At 44.8% G+C, this 17,637-nt stretch overlaps 1 protein-coding gene across 3 annotated transcripts in view; it reads left to right on the top strand.

The window, feature by feature from the left end:
* Positions 1–17,637, top strand: part of PKNOX2 (PBX/knotted 1 homeobox 2) — a 328,938-nt gene that overhangs the window by 283,899 nt on the left and 27,402 nt on the right. For all 3 annotated transcript variants that reach the window (XM_066639289.1, XM_066639288.1, XM_066639290.1), the window contains one exon: positions 16,988–17,117. In XM_066639289.1, the coding sequence (XP_066495386.1) occupies positions 16,988–17,117 (130 nt within the window). The remainder of the gene's footprint in view (positions 1–16,987; positions 17,118–17,637) is intronic.

The following is a 17,637-nucleotide window of genomic DNA, read 5'->3' as shown; positions in this document are numbered from 1 at the left end:
GGGTTTTGGTATCCAGGAACGGATGCCCTGGTCCAACTGTATATTTTTGTTGCAGACTGGCAAAAGACAGTGGAGAAATTGGAGATTTGCACTGATCTGGGAGGCAAAGCTCCAGGGACAGTTCATGTGCATAGATGTACTTGTGTTTAAAATTATGTGCCAAGGTGAGTCAAGTTCTGCCCTGAGGAAAACAGAATTATGCCACCTGTACAATGTATGTATATTGATGCAGTTGCCATAAATTTGACTGTTATGCATCATTTATTGTCACTGTGCCCTTCTTTTGCAGCAACCTCTTCTTCCCAGTTCTCCTGGGTGCCACCATCTTGGATACACAATCGAAGATGGCAACACCTGGGAAAGCCAGGAAGAAGAGGCTTGTTGAGGGCGCCCCATGGTGCCCTTGGGCACCACCATGCACAGTTTGGGAACCGCTGACTTAGAGGAAAGACATTTGAAATTAACGGGAAAGCAAAGTGTGACAGTAAGATGACAGGCATGAATGTAGCAGTCGGTGCCCAAACATATTAGATTGTGTTTTGTGGGCTAGTGAGCTTTCAGGATTGGTGACTGAAGTGTGTGTTGAAACGTAACAGACGCAGAAGTGGTGCAATCCCAAGGAAGGCAATTTAGGGGAGTAAACTCCATTGGCCATAGTGGGACAGACAGACTGACTGACTGAATGACAATCTATCTATCTATTTTTATTACCGCCATTCTTCCAAGAGGCTCAGGGTAGTGTACAGTTCCTTCTTTCCCTTTTTCACCACAGTAACCCTGTGAGATAGGTGAGTCTCAGAGAGAGTCACTGGCCCAAGATCACCCAGAAAAGTTCATGGCAGAGTGGGGATTTGAACCTGGAACTTCCAGTTCTAAATTCAACTCCTGAACTATTATACCTTCCTGGCTAATAACAAGATGATGATGATGATCATCATCATCATCATTATCTGTGGTGTTACATCCCATCAGATGTTTGGACTGGGGCTTTTGGGTTCTCACTAGTTCAAAGTCTCCCCAAGAGCTTAAGAATTGGTGAGATATGACTGTATAATGTTTGATGTTCCTTATCATCATTATTATCTCAAAATCCATGTTCCTGGCATTTTGCATAGAGTAAAAAAAAAAAAAGATTCCTTTCAGGGCTTGCAAACTACATAACGACACAAGGGAAGTAATGGAGGGAGGGAACAGGCATGGAGGCTGGGGATAAATGGAGGAAGCCAGTATGACTGTTTTGGTTACACGTACTTAAGCTTAGTTACAGCAGGGAAAGGGAACTAAGGTGTTATGCAAAAGGGTACAAGGAAGTGAGAAAGGAAGCATGAAACTAAGAACATAAGAACATAAGAACAGCCCCACTGGATCAGGCCATAGGCCCATCTAGTCCAGCTTCCTGTATCTCACAGCGGCCCACCAAATGCCCCAGGGAGCACACCAGATAACAAGAGACCTCATCCTGGTGCTCTCCCCTACATCTGGCATTCTGACTTAACCCATTCCTAAAATCAGGAGGTTGCGCATACACATCATGGCTTGTACCCCATAATGGATTTTTCCTCCAGAAACTCGTCCAATCCCCTTTTAAAGGCGTCTAGGCTAGACGCCAGCACCACATCCTGTGGCAAGGAGTTCCACAGACCGACCACGCGCTGAGTAAAGAAATATTTTCTTTTGTCTGTCCTAACCCGCCCAACACTCAATTTTAGTGGATGTCCCCTGGTTCTGGTATTATGTGAGAGTGTAAAGAGCATCTCCCTATCCACTCTGTCCATCCCCTGCATAATTTTGTATGTCTCAATCATGTCCCCCCTCAAGCGTCTCTTTTCTAGGCTGAAGAGGCCCAAACGCCGTAGCCTTTCCTCATAAGGAAGGTGCCCCAGCCCCGTAATCATCTTAGTCGCTCTCTTTTGCACCTTTTCCATTTCCACTATGTCTTTTTTGAGATGCAGCGACCAGAACTGGACACAATACTCCAGGTGTGGCCTTACCATAGATTTGTAGAACGGCATTATAATACTAACCGTTTTGTTCTCAGTACCCTTCCTAATGATCCCAAGCATAGAATTGGCCTTCTTCACTGCCGCCGCACATTGGGTCGACACTTTCATCGACCTGTCCACCACCACCCCAAGATCTCTCTCCTGATCTGTCACAGACAGCTCAGAACCCATCAGCCTATATGTGAAGTTTTGATTTTTTGCCCCAATGTGCATGACTTTACACTTACTGACATTGAAGCGCATCTGCCATTTTGCTGCCCATTCTGCCAGTCTGGAGAGATCCTTCTGGAGCTCCTCACAATCACTTCTGGTCTTTACCACTCGGAAAAGTTTGGTGTCATCTGCAAACTTAGCCACTTCACTGCTCAACCCTGTCTCCAGGTCATTTATGAAGAGGTTGAAAAGCACCGGTCCCAGGACAGATCCTTGGGGCACACCGCTTTTCACCTCTCTCCATTGTGAAAATTGCCCATTGACACCCACTCTCTGCTTCCTGGCCTCCAACCAGTTCTCAATCCAGGAGAGGACCTGTCCTCTAATTCTTTGACTGTGGAACTAGGTGTTCTGGGAGGTGGTTCTGAGCATCAGGGGTGACAAGGAAGAACTGTCCTAAAGGCAACATTCTTTGCTTGTGCATTCATGACTACTTTAGCTTTATTCTATGATTGTATGATTGGGTTGTATTGCATTCAAAGATACATCCCCAAGCACCACTGAAATCATTGAGACCAATGAGCTATGTGACTCATTGAAGTTCCATTAATTTCAATTCAGCTTATTTATTTGATAGATTTATATCCCACTGCTAGGAAAGAATCCTTACTTTCTTAGTATACAACATATAATGTGCAGGATCACAGGATAAAGATTTATTTTACACACACACACACACATACCCCGGCAAAAAAAAAAAAAAGGTTTTTTTTCCCAATAATTTCTAACTGAACATGATTATTCACTCTGCTTGTACGAAATGCCACTGTGCTTTTTCCTAGATTTTCATTTTATTTTTTAAATTTTTAAGTACCTTTTATTGGCATGCCAAAGCTTTTTTTAACATTATGTTTCTTAGCTCGGGTGATACAGAAAAAGCTCAATTACACTTTCCGAGAGAGAGAGAGAGAGAGAGAGAGAGAGAGAGAAGATTGCTTCCATCACAGAATAATCACAACAAAGGCTGCAATCTTATACACACTTACCTGAGTGAAAGTCCTATTGGGGCTTACTTCTGAGTAGATGTGCATAGGATTGTGTTGAAACTTTTTTTCTTACCCTGAAAGAAAAATAGTGTGATGAGAAGCTTGTTTAAGTAATGACAATAAAAGGGATGTCTGTTTATCCATCCGTCCATCGCCATGTAAATATCTCTTGTAATCCAAAATCATCTCTGTTGCTTAGCCTCAATTCTACAGGATTTGAACCCAACCTTTAGAGCAGCCATTTTCAACCACTGTGCCATGGCACACTGGTATGCCACGAGTAGTCCACAGGTGTGCCATAAGAATTTGGGGGAAGGTCACTTATTAGTAGGGCCAATGGTGGATGTGAGCCCCACACTGGCAGCATGGTGTGCCTTGCCAAAAACCTGATGGTGTGCCTTAACAATTTTAGTGCCTTGTCAGTGTGTCATGAGATGAAAAAGACTGAAAATCGCTGCTTTAGAGATTTACTGGGCGGCGGGGTGGTGGTGGTGGTGGAACCATAGCTCAATGGAGCACCTGCTCTGTGTATAGAAAATTCCAGATTCTCCACATGGAGCTGGGAAAGACCCCCCACTTAGGATCACTTCAACAGCCAGCACAGACAACACCAGACAAGCTAGATAGATCAATGGTTTAACTTGTATAGAGTGGCTTCTCACGCAGCCATCCATGGAGAGAGAATCATTCTGGAGATGCCACAGACAGCTCTTTAGTCCAATTTGAACTGATGGAACCCAACATGCTAAGCTGAAATCCATCTTTCCCAATGATGCCCAAACCTAAAGAGCTTCTGATGGGAGAAAGGGAGAAAAATGAGATTTTAAAAAGTTTATTTCCCATTTAGATGTACTGAAATATCTAAATCACTTAATCATTGATCTTGGGGAAAAAAAGAAAACAGCCTTCCCGTGTTTTCAAATATTCTCTCAAAATGGACTTAATATTCCTTTACTGCTTTATTGTAGTTTCCCTTATGATCAAAATTAGCAAGAAACTTGCATAAAGGAGAACAATAATTGCTCAACGAGCATCTCGTTTGTAATTTATTAGTTTCTATTATTGCGAGTCGCCATAGCAACGGCTCGCATCCAGGGCGATGAGAGAGATGTTAGATAGGAGCCGCCAAGGCTCCAAGTCCCAGCAAATGGAGACGCACATTTTTATCAGTAATTTTCATGAAAATAATATGTGAGGAGTTAATGAGATGGAAAGCCGTCCTGTGGCTATTGTGAATTTTTTTTAAAGTGTTGATCTAATTAGAATGCATCGGTCAGGAAAAGTAATGAGGATTTAGCGCCGCACAAAGATGTGAGGATCATATCAGAAAATTAGCACAAGTCTTTGGAAATAATCAGGCCCGTGGAGAGGTACGGGGGGAAAAAAACAGCCCTCCTATCCTCACCCTCAGATTTTTTGCAAGGAATTCTTTCATCGAGGAGTAGCTGCTCCGCTTTCCTCAACTTGAGCAAGCCTGATAGGCTGGCACATTTCGCTCTCTGTTGGGAAGAGGTTCACACATTTTTGGTTAAAATTAGTTAAACAGCCGCTTCCGTGAAGCCAAAGTGTCAGAAGGCTGAGAGAGAAGACATCACATTTCAGAGAACCATGGAACGCACATCGGAGCACATTCTTTTCAGCTTGAAGTTTGATGCACGTGGTATAAAATGATGTGCAGTGTGGAGAGGGAGCGAGACATTTTCTCCCTGCCCCACAACCCTCGGCCCAGGGATCATCCAATGAAACTGATTGGTGGGGAGATTGAGGATGAACAAAAGGAAAGGACTTTTTAGCTCAGTGCCTGACTGCTAGTGTAACAGACTAGCTGAGGGATGGTGGAATCCAGACCTCCCTGATCTAAACCTCACCTCTGACATAAATTCACTTGAGGTCCAGTCCTATCCCACTTTCCAGCACTGGTTCAGATGTGCTTCATTCTATAGCGAGAGGGGCGGGAGTCATGAAGGCCTCTTAGCTTGCTTGTTCCCTTATCTTGGATCTGTATTGTGGCTGCATCAGCTCAGGAAAGTTGGATAAGATTGAGCCCTAGGTACACCATTTTCTCTCAGCCTCAGTCTTCCCCGTCTGTAGTTTGGATTTAATAATACTTCCTTAACTTGCAGGTTTGTTGGATGGACTGCATCCAAGGTAGTAAATGGGAAAGTGCTGTTTGGAGTCCAAAAAAGGGTTGTGTCCTCTCAATGTATCAGTGGCATTTACTGCTGAAAGATGTGGTGAATACCATTAGCTTTGAAAGGGGATTAGAAAATCCTTGGAGGACAAGTCTATCACTAGCTGAAATGCTTCCCTGGAATACTCGTTGCAGAGGAGCAAGGGCTGGAGAGGAATGTGCCTTCATCTCTTGTTTGTTGGCTTTCCAGAAGCATCTGGTGGGCCACTGTGGGAAACAATATTGGACAAGATGGAATCCTTGGCCAGAGTCAGCAAGGCTCTTCTTATGTACTTTACCCTCACAGCCCTCAGGGATATGTTAGGCGTAGAGATGGAAACTGACTTAGGGTGACCCAGTGAGCTTCAAACCCCTGCTGCTAGTCTAACATCGAACCTGCTACACATTATCTAGCCTTGCGACAGGGAGTTGGACTAAATGGCCTTTCGGTCCCTGCTGTGATGTTCTGTGCATGCACAGGCCTCAGTTACAGTTCATGCCTCTCCAAGGAGATCCATCAGAATTCTGACTTTCTTGGAACAGATGCCCTAATAGCCTTCTCTACATCACTGGGGGCCTTCTATGCATGTGTTGTGCACGCTGAAGTTGCAACGTGAGTCAAGAACAACTTGTCGAGTGCTATTTCCTTGCACAGCAGGGGCCTGCACATGTTCCAAGGGATTCCTCCAACGTCGGTCTTTCTAGCCAGACATGCCTGACACATGACTCTCAACGTGCATTCATCCTTGTCTCTCCCTTCGGAGGTCTTTTGGGATCTAAGTGGGTTCATCTAACTGATCAGCATGTCTCAGATCTAAGGTTGCCAACTTTTCTCTGGCAAGCTCTTTGTGTGATTTACAGCTGTAGCACAAGAAGACATTTAGTGAGTAAAGCATTTCTTAACACCTTCTCTCCATGCCAGAAAATGCTTCACTTGCTGAATTTCCACCTGCCCTCCCTGTTTTTAAAGATACAAGAGCCCCATCAGAGAAAGAAGCTGGCAACCCTTGAGAGGCCATGCTGTGTGTTGTAAGGTTGTAACCTTTAGAGTAGGGTTGTCAAACTAATACAGAGGGCCAAATAGCATTCATGATGCCTCCTGAGGGCCGGAAGTGATGTCATTAAGCAGGTCATGATATCAAGCAGATCATGACCAGAAATAGGCACTTTTTTCTCACCTAGGAACTCATCAGCTGCAAATGACAGAGGAGAAAATACACAAATCTTGATTGTATTTTCAAGATATCGGAGAGCGTAATTATCACACAGGATGTCCTTTCAGCATTGGCACCTCAGCACAGCTCAGCAGCTGAGAGCAGCTGATGGTGGTGCTGTTAGAGCCCAAGGGCCTAATAAAGAGCTTCCAGGGGCCACATCTGACCTGCAGGCCTTATATTTGACACTCCAGCTTTAGAGATTGTCCACACTGTAATTGTAATTTCCTTTAATTGTTTCCAGCTTCCTGTAATTGTTTCCACTATGCATGCAAATTATTTTCATGTATATGTACCATTAGTACAAAGGCGACTGGAGCAGGGACCAGGGGTCACATCCAGACCATGAAAGCCTCCAATCTAGCTCTCTGACCACTCCCTCTTCACAACTAGCAATTCAGCCCTCAGATCCTTCTTGTGCATGTGAATGCATGCACCCTCCCCCCAATGCTGGTGCTGCCCACGCAAATGGAGCAGGTTTGCAAGAGCTCAGGTGCACACAGACCATGATGGGACAGCACATGAGCAAGCATGTGTCCTGTCTGGGAACAGTTTAGCTCCATGTTCTTCTTCTTTCTGAAGTTCATTGTGGGGGACACTTAACAGGGCCTTTTCGGCTGCAGCTCCCTGGCTTGGGAACTCCCTCCCACTGGAGGCCTGTTTGACCATTGGTCACCTGTCACTAACAATGCATTGAAAAAGCTCAGTGCATAAAACTTAGATGAGTAAAAGAAAGATAGTATCCATCTAGGTTTAGGACTACTCAGTGCCATAAGGGGATCTTATAAGCCATTCAGGCTTGTGCTGCAAAACTGAAACCGTTCCCCCATTTCTCTCACTGGGTCTTTCTCAACCTGGGATCTTCTGAGCTTACAAAAGGCAAGTTGCAACATTTTATGTAACTATTTGTCTTTAAAAAGTGCACAACTTTGGTGCAGGTGCAACAGCAATGGCCTCCTTAACGGGGAGCTATTTTTAAACAATCCTCCAAATTAAACCTACAAAACAGATTGTCCATTCCACCTTAAGTCTATGCTCCGAACCGGACATGATAGTAAATGCGTCGTCAACTTGTTTGGGGCTCTCACTATCAGCTACATATGAGCCTGGTCTGGACTGAGACTCTGTGGGGTGTTCACAATAATTTTGGAATGCCAGGCAATTTAGCTCCGTCGCTTACCGCCTAGATTATCTCCTGCCCTTGTCATTTAAAATCCCTGTGCTGAAGAGGTCACTGGTCATTTGATCATTAAAGTTAGGAAATGTTAATTACTCTCTCTCTCTCAAAACCACATGACCTTTCACAAATACCCCTAGCAATGGGTGCTAAGCAAAATGCTTAAAATAATGAGAAACAGCCTCACTCCCTTGGGAAGCGGCTCAGCACTTTCAACTGTCCACAATGTTCTCTCTCTTTACTCTCCAGTGCATATATTATAACTGGAGGTAAATAAATATAGGAAAGTTTATCAAATGAATGAAAAATTACAGTTGTTTGGCCAATTATATCTCAACATTTGTATTAACACCAGTTTGATGAGCCTGCTTTTCAGAAGCATTGGACAAGGGGTCCCACTATTCTGGGTTGCAAAGTCAGATGCATCCCCAAACTTGAAATTCCTGAGGCAGGGCCTGGTGATGTCATGAGACTGCCAACCCTGGAAAATCCAGGGTTTTGTCCAGAATTTTGTCCAGAAAATCTGGTCCTGGAGCCTAGTGGAGGTCCAGAAATGACCTGAGATGAACCTTTGCCACCCATCTGCCTGAGGAAATAAGGAACAAGATGGCAGCGCAGTGACCCATTTTCTAAGACATTTCTTCTTGAAGGGGGCTCTTGCAGAGCTCTGTATGCAGAAATATACATAATCTGGTGTGAATTTCTTGACCTGTACCTGCAGATTGGAGGGAAGATCTTCTAAGGGCAATTCCTGAAACCCACTGCAGGTCTGGGAAAGCAAGGTCATGCAAGCAAGCCAGTCCCCTGAGTGCTGGTCTTCACAAGGCTTGTACTGAGGCCTGGTGAGTCAGTCTAACCCATTGACCCATGTTGGAGCTCTAGGTCTGGGCTGGATGACAACATCCACCCTTAAAGAGCGAGTGAACATAGTGTGACAATTCCAGACTAACCACTCTGTGCTGAGAGCAGCAAAGTATAGGAAAGAGAAGGGAGAGAGAAAGAAAGCAAGTATGTGGAATGAAAAATAGAATTGGGTCAAATGTGTAGGTTGTAGGCTCAAGGAGGCTCCAAGCTGAAGAGTACTGTCATATTTAACAGAGCCTGATTCACTGCTATTTGCTTCTGACATTTTACACCCAAGAAAGGTACACCATGCATGTCCAGCTCTTTTGAATAGGAGGTCCTCTTCATTCAGCCTCCAATTTTCCACCTGCACGGGGGGGGGGGGGGCATGAAGCCAGGTCAGCTGCCCCAACGCTCCCAACAGGACAGGTTGCATGAAATCTGCAAAGTGCAAGTTGTCTGTAAATGTGATGTGCTTGGATTTTGCCGTACAGCCGACGGGGCGGAATTTGGGCTGAGCTGGCAGCCCGACCTTCAGCTGCGGAAGGGGGCTCTGAAAAGGGGATCGCATCTCTGAGGAGTTGGGTGGGGGCATTGGAAAAACTCAGGTCAGGGATTTTCCACAGCAACTTGGCATTAAGTACACATTTCAGTGGGGGGGGGGAGAAAGGGAGAGCGAGTGAGAGTGTGAAATTCGTCATGGTTCAGAATTAATACCAGCAGCTTGAAATAGAAGAGTCATCATCTGTGCTCACGGCGAGGTTGTTCCCCACTGGAAAATGATACAGCCGGATAAAAATTCTACTCCGCTGCCAGTTTTGTAGAGGCAGCTTGCTAATGTTTTTCTCAAGTTGTTAATTACTCAGATTCGTGTTACAGAGAAAGACGGATAAGTAGTCTTGGGGAAAAAGAAAAAGAAAAAGATGAATATTAAACCCCCATGCTCAGTTCTGGCTCCAGGGGTGCAAAGGCTCTGTCTCCCCACTGCAATGGGAGAATCAGGCTGCCTCTCTTTTGCTGCATGCAAAATGCAAGGCCAAAAGGATCAGACTGAAAACTGCAATGCGTCCTCCGCACTACAGGAATTTGAGGGTGCTCTCTGCATGTTACCAGCTCTGTCCTCTGCAGCCTGATGCTATTTGCACCACGACCGTTGTCCAGTTTCTTGGCACTTGGTGTAACTTGAAGGCTGTAAGAAAAGAGAACTCTGTTGCTGCTGCCGCTGCTGTAAGTGGCATCCCAGTTTAAGTGCATATGGAGAACCAGCCTGGTTGGGAACTGTTGCATCTCTCCTTGGCAAGCGACAACATCTCATTTGCCAGGCCTAAGGAAGCAGGGCTCTCTTCCTCTCCGTAATTTCCTCCCTTATTCCCCAACCTCATTGTGTCTCACACTAGGAAGTTATAAGGAATGGAAGAGTCAGCTTATCGGCCCCAGCTGGAGCACGAATCTCATGCCAAGGAGCTGAGAAATTGGAAAGGGGGGAGCTCATAATTCCACACCAGGGAAGCAACAAAGGCCTTTTAAAAGAAGACCTTTTTCTTCTCATCACCAGGGAATCGGATGACTCCAGGAGGCTGTTGCAAAGCAAGAACTTAGCAATCCCTATCAATGTTGATTTTGTATTACTTGGCTGTCAGTCAATTACATTTAATAAGGAATCAGGTCCACCACTGACAGACCTGAGTTTCTCTAAAATAGGCATAGCTAAGTTAGGGCCCAAATCCTATCCAACTTTCCAGAGCCAGTGCAGCTGCAATGCATCCCCGAGACAAGGGAACAAATTTTCCTTTACCTTGTGGAGGTCTCCATAACTACCCTCTCACCACAAGATGCAGCACACACCCCATTGGCACAACTATGCCAGGGCTGGAAAGTTTAATAGGATTTGGTCCTTAGCCTACTGACCACCAAGGCTTTGTGCCCTGCTTTCTCAGCAGAGGATTGCCAGATCCTGACCTTAAGAGGATATCTGTGCCGACATTAGACTTGGCTCTCTAATCCAGGGGTCTCCAAACCCTGGCCCGGGGGCCAGATGCGGCACAAGCAAACCTCTTTCCGGCCCGTGGCCAATCTCTTGTCCCCTGAAAGCCTCTGGCCCACTAACTGAACATGACCAGAACTGTGCTCTGATTGTGTCTAGAGGGTGTTCTGAGGGCTGGAGAGGTTGAATGAATGAGCCCATTCATTCGTTTATTCACTCATCTAAGTTCCATCTCAAATGTATTTATTTAAATTTTATATTTAAATTTTTTTTCCAGCCCTCCACACCACGGCAGATATTTGATGCAGCCCTCTGGCCAAAAAGTTTGGAGACCCTTGCTCTAATCCATCAGGATGAGATGGAAGATGGGATGGGATGGGATGAGCTCCACCCTTTAAGATAACAGATGGAAGATTCTAGTTTGGGTTCCTTCCGATTTTGAAAAACAAACCTCACTAATGCCAAAGCTGCTGGAGATATTTGGTACTACTGTACCAGTATCTCCATTAAAATAGGTCAAATAGTTGTCCTATAAGTCAAATAGTTGTCCACATGCTGAGAGCAGTTGCGTCGGGCCAGTGCGGGCTCCAGCACATCTCCAGAGGGCCAGAGGCTCATTGGAGACTGGGGGCTCCCTGTGGGCCAGATTGGGAGTCCCTGAGGGCCGGAGTTTGGGCACCCCTGGTATACACTACAGAGTGTACACACACACACACACACACACACACACACACACACACACACACACACACACACACACACACACACACAGTTTGATTAAAATAAAATTTAAAAACTGATTTTCAATTTTCTAAGTATGTCTGACCAGGTCTTCCCTGGTCCCACTCTGAATTCTGCCCGTGTTAAACAAGATTAGAGATGAACATATAACCAGGGCTACATCAGAAGAAAGGATAAACAGAAGACTATACTGACTTCTGATGCGGTGCTAGCAGTATACTTTTTTGGGTTCTGTAGTGCTTCTGCAAAGTTTCAGCATTTCAGGTGACAAAGACTATGTTGAAGTCCTCAATTTGGAATGCAAGAGTTCACCACCACACAAAACAAATGTTTGTCCAAGATGCATGTTTCTGATTTCCAATAACTCATCACCAGAGGTCCACAAATGTTGGTATACTAGCCAGCCACTAGTTATGATTGCCACCAACTCCCTCTCTTTAGCCTGGCTTCTTGGATATGAGCAGAGGGGTTGAGAGAGAGAGAGAGAGACTCTTTCATTCAAACTATGGTAAGAATTGAAATGGTATAAAACAGTGGTGTCCACTATTGCAAGTGCTGCCTGCATATAGTTGTGCAGGTTGTGTAAGGCGCAAAGGTGCACATATAAGGGGGTGCTGTTCAACTAGGAAGAAAGAGAAATGCTGACGGAACATCTCTTTTTGGAGAGGAGGAAGGGGTACCTTTTTCTATAGCACACAAAGTCACCATGTGGGCTGGGGGAGCCGTGTAGTGTCTTTCCCACTACTCAGAAAGGATTTCTGCTGTTTCTTAACTTCCAAAATATGCCAATGGATATGGGACCTCTGGGGACAGATCTAGGTGATGCTGTGTAACCTATTCATTAGGAGGCTGGGGGCACTCGCCCCAGGCAACTTGGTGAGTGGATTTGTGAATGCCTGTTCATTATTTAAATGACAATTGTGCTCACTTTAATAACTCTGAATGAAAGGAATTGTGCTATCTCCTAAGTCCTGGTCATTACTGAAAAAGCAAAAGTGTGGGTTTTAATATATGCAATAAACAATGCTTCATATTTCTGTGTTTTTTTAATTAATCCTTCTCTTTATGGAAACATTAGGACTTCATGAAAGCAATCAAGTTTTAAAGGCTGGGTTCTCAGCCTTGTTGCGTTTGCTTTCCATTAAAAATGGAATAAGCATGTTTGTCTAGCGTGCTCATTCACAGAATGTTAAATTCCCCTTGTGTAGGCCTTCACACTGCAGTCTGAATTTGGGAGCTACTGCCTGCCAAATAAGGAACAATATAGCAGTGGTATGAATGCTGTTTCAGGCCTTAGACTGGGATAGGTGCGTGCCAATCTCTGTCAAGGCAATTTCATCTTGCAGTGCTATGTCCTTATCTTCATCCGAGTCCCAGGGAAAATCAAGCTATCCCATTTCACTGTTGGCACATTTCTTTTGGTTGTCAGTCCATTTGTTAATATCAATTCCTCACTACAAGGCCCTGGAAGTATTTGCATGCAGGGATAGGCACTAAACTCAGGGCCCAATCCTATCCAACTTTCCAGTGCTGATGCAGCCATGCCAACAGGGTGTGTGCTGCATCCTGCAGTGGGTGGTCAGTCACAGAGGCCTCCTCAAAGTAAGGGAATATTTGTTCCTTTACCTTGAGGCTGCATTGTGGTTGCATTGGCACTGGAAAGTTGGATAGGATTGGGCCCTCAACATGACTAAACTCGAGTCACACAAAAGCCCTTCTTTTGACCACTCAAGTCAAGTCACGGACGTCTCTGACCCCCAACGCGACTTGCGACTCAGGACCAGTGACTCTAAAAACAAGTCAGGACTTGAAATGACTTGAGTCATGAGTCCCTATCTTGTGTGTCTGTGTGTGTTCTGTCTTACTTTTTTTGTAGCTTCAGCATTGCACCAAAGTCCTCATGGGCGATCTGGAACCCGAATCTGGAACCCAGCTTTCAGTTGTGTTAAATGAGTACTCTCTCTCTCTCTCTCTCTCACACACACACACTCACACACACACACACCGCCACCGCCTCCCTTTTTTCTGTGAAGTCATGCTCAAGGGAGCCCTTGACTCGTGACTCAGCATGTTTCTCAACATAACCCGTGACTCAATTCAAAAGACACAATCCTAACCAGGTCTACTCAGAAGTAAGTCCTATTTTGTTCAGTGGGGCTTACTCTCAGGAAAGTGTGGTTAGGATTGCAGCCTAAATTTCTCACAGAAGGGATATGCTATGACTCACAACTTGAGATGAGTTGCTGGGTTGCTGACTTGGGAGCTGACTTGCGACTTGGCCTCAGGGACTTGAGCACATCCCCATTTCCATGTGTGTTGCATTCACAGTTACACTGCATCAGGCTCCTTCCTGTAAGCCTGACTTGTAGCCAGATTCATTTAAAATACAGCCGATCTAAGAACGGCCAGCAGAATCTTCAGATCTGATTTGCAGATAGGTAGACAGGCAAGAAAGAAAGTTTTGTGTTCTGGATGTCATCCCTATAACAAACCCATGCAAATTAAGGAGAAAAAGAAATTAAAAATCTTGTCCAAAATGTATTTGTGTTAGATTATTTGCTCAGGCTTCCACGTTTCTGGGAGTTGAAGGTTGTTTATGCTGTTAAAAAAGTAATGTCATGCCGTACGGGTTTACTCAGATAAGACAAATATTTAATCAGCAATGAAAAAGTGTTAATTGAATGCTGACCTCTTCTCCCAAACAATGCCAAGAACGTCTTCTTTAATAATTGAACGATTCTATTCTGCATCATTTGCTCTGGGGCTTTCCCACCATTGCAAACCTTCATCCTGATAGCGCTGTCGGCTCCTGGATGAGAATTTCTCACTGTATATTTAGCTTGCTTCTGTGCAAGGCATGCCTTGCCTACGAGGCCAGTGGCAGCCGGAAGGAGCAGATGGCTTGTGCAATGTCCAAAGCATGTCTCAAGGCTGAGTCACCAGTGCCATATTGCAGAGGCCCAGTGGAAAGCATCAAAGTCAGAAGCATCAAAGTGCCTGTCTGGGAATCTTCCACCATCTCATCTTTTTTTCTTTTCTTTTCCTGCTCCATCTTTAGCAGGGTGTTGACAATCTCAGCTTCCTGTTATGCAAATTTTGGAGGATGAACTTTCATTATTACCATTAGTAACAACTTTCATCATCATCATCATCAGTGGTATCACAAGCCACCAGATTTTTGAACTGGTTGCTCACCAGTTCAAACTCTACCCAAAAGTTTAAGAATTGGTGAGATCTCACCATATCATGTTCATTGTATCTAGTAGTGTGGCTTGTTGTGGTTGTTCAACTGTTATCTTGTCAATGCCTGTGTTAGCCAGATATTTCTTAAGGGTCTTGGGAATTGTGCTTAGTGCACCAATGACAATAGGGGTGGTTGCTGTTATCTTTACCCAAAGGCACTGTATTTCAATTTCCAAGTCTTTGTTATTTTGCGATTATTTTTTTTAATTTTTTCTCCTCGATTCTATCATCATCATTACCTATATACTACTTTTTATCAAAAAGGTTCTCTAAGGGCCAGTTCAGATAATTATGGTTCTTTTATTTCCCTGACTGGTTCCAGGAGAACATGGACAGGTGTGTGCTACTTACACATGTGCACCTCTTCCTCTCCCTTCCAGGTGACTTTGGAGCACTTTTCTTTAAACATTAAACCTACTTGTCAAGCCTCCATACATGATTAGAACAACTAACCAGGAAGGGAGGGGAAGAGCTGGGATACATGTGCAGCACAGGCTCACTGGTCTCTAATTCCATTGAACTGGTTTGAGGGCTAAAGCATAATCCAAAACAGAATAAGTGGTTTTCATAGCAAAAGAAATTGGGAGGGACATGTAACAGCCATGGAGCCAAGATGTATGCACTTCTGAGAAAGGACAAGATTGAGAATATAGATCAGGCTGTCTTCTTTTATGATTTACCAGTTAATCTGAAATAACTACCATTTTGATGTTCAGCATTCACAGTTGCTAATAGAGATTAAAATCTGCACTCCTCCTGTCCATAAGAACCTGATGGCCATGAGCAAAAACCAAGTTTAAGGAATTAAACTGATGCAGCTCCTGTGCTGGATTCCTTTTCATGCAAATGTTTTTCTAACCTTCCCCCCTCCCTTTTCAAAACAGCACGGGTAGCATCTGGATTTGCAAACATCTGGATTTGTAATTATCATCTGACCTCGTCTCCTACTAACATCTCTGAGTTTTTAAAAGTATTTGATAGGCCCGGGCAGCCAACCACAACTGATTTACTATTTCGGTGAATGGAACACCAGTTGTAGTCAAATGCATTCATTCCCAGATTTATTTCCCACAAGTTCCTCACAGTTCGGATGGAAATAGACGACCTGGCAAAGGAGGACTTGCCATGAGGCAAAATAATTTTAAGCACAGTTGTAAGGGCGGCGGAGGTATGGCCCATAGAGGTGCAAGCTAATGAAATGGATAGGAGAAAGAGTGCCATAGATCGCATTCATTTCAAGAGGGTGCATGTACAAAAAGTGCCCAATGGATTCTGTCCCCTGTTAATTAAGTCCCATGTTAATTTGTGTGGCTGAAGTGAAAAAAAGATGGAAGAACATCCACCCACTATATCCGCCATTTTGTTTATTTTTCAGTTGAGCCATAAAATGACTTGAATGCTTGTCCACATTCAGGGGGTATGGGAGACTTGTCATCAAGGAGAAACATTAACTGGGCTACTTACATCTCATAGTCTTCACTGACTTAACTTTGTGCCAGGGCTGGCTCCACCATGGTGCCAACTGAGATTGTTGCCTCAGGCAGCAAATGATAGAAGGTGACTTCTTCTGCCTTCTTGCCTCTACTCTTCTTCTTCCTTCGCCCACTCTTTGGATTCTAAAAGGAAGAGTGGAGAGGAAAAGGAAGTGTGGGAGAGGAGAGTGTGATGGCCAGTATTTCTCAACCGGTGGTACTAGTACCACCAGTGGTACTTGTGGTGGTGTCTGGTGGTACTCACAGAACCCATGGATCCCTGCTGCCTGGCAAGAAGACCAGCAACACAATGTGACAAGCAGCGCTAGGAGACTCAGCTCAGCAGGCAGAGCTCTGGCATGCACTCTTCATGTGCATGAAAAAACCTTCCCATCCATCTGCCCTGAACCTACCAGCATCTGGTCTCCCAATCCAGAAATAACTGGTTATGACATCATCACCAGTTACTTCCGGTGGTACTTCCAATAGGTGGACCATGCAAAGTGGCACAGTAGGAGATGAATGTTGAGAAACACTGGACTAGACTATGAAGAGACTTTTGGGTGGGGCTTGGGGGGCCATTTTAATCTCTGAAACAGATCTGGGCATGCCTTACCATCTCCTATTTGCAGTGCCGTGTTTGTATGCCTAATTGTGGGAAAGAAAGAGCAATGAAATATTGTTTGTAGAGGAAAACTTGGATAGACTTAGACCTTGAATAGAAGCTCAGAAAAAAGCAGTATTTTTCAGCTCTTCTGTATCTTTCAGCTCCAGATACTGCCCCAGCCCCTCCAAAAGGGAACGTAGGGTGCAGTTGGCAGCCATAGTGAATGACCTCTTTGATATCTGTGCAAACAGAAGCCTTGTTTTTGGAGACCTGAAACGGACAATAATGCATCAGTAACACATCCTTTTTTCCCCATCTCTGTCTCTGCCTCTAGGATATGCTGCAGAATTCTCCTAACTCAATGACTGCAGTATCTGGCAACACCCAAGGAATCGTGGTACCCGCATCAGCCCTGCAGCAGGGGAACATCTCCATGGCAACGGTCAACTCACAAGTAGTGTCAGGTGGGAGGCGTGGAGCATACGGCAATGACCATGTTAGTTGCGTCTTTTGCATGCTTGGTTCTTTTAACTCCCTTAGATAACTAGATTTGAAATGTCGAAGGATGAACTTGTGGAAACTGGCCATACTTGTGCGTAGATAGTCCCTGTTCCCATTTCCCCTTAGATGCCCCATCACTCATCCACAGCTCATTCAGACAAGCGACTGTCACACACGCAACCGTTTCACATACTACTCAACTGAGTCAAGTCTACGGCCAGGTTCTTCTGGACCTTGGTACCGAACTGGGAGTTGCCCCCCATGACACGTGAGCTGGAGATCCTCCAGTGGGGGACATCTAACCCCGGCTCTTCTCAGACTGATGACAGCATCACGCAGCTTTGCAGACCCCTCCCAAAGACCCCATGTTGTCACAGAAGACTAGGAGAAAGTCCATTGCCGGTGGGGCAAGCAGGCCAAAAAGTTGTTGTACAACTTTCTTATAAGCATGAAAAAAGGTAGCAGCATGTGGGAATTCTAGTT

Source organism: Tiliqua scincoides, chromosome 11 (genome assembly GCF_035046505.1).
Source record: "Tiliqua scincoides isolate rTilSci1 chromosome 11, rTilSci1.hap2, whole genome shotgun sequence".
Taxonomy (NCBI): Eukaryota; Metazoa; Chordata; class Lepidosauria; order Squamata; family Scincidae; genus Tiliqua; species Tiliqua scincoides.
This window is presented reverse-complemented; position numbering and strand designations above follow the sequence as displayed.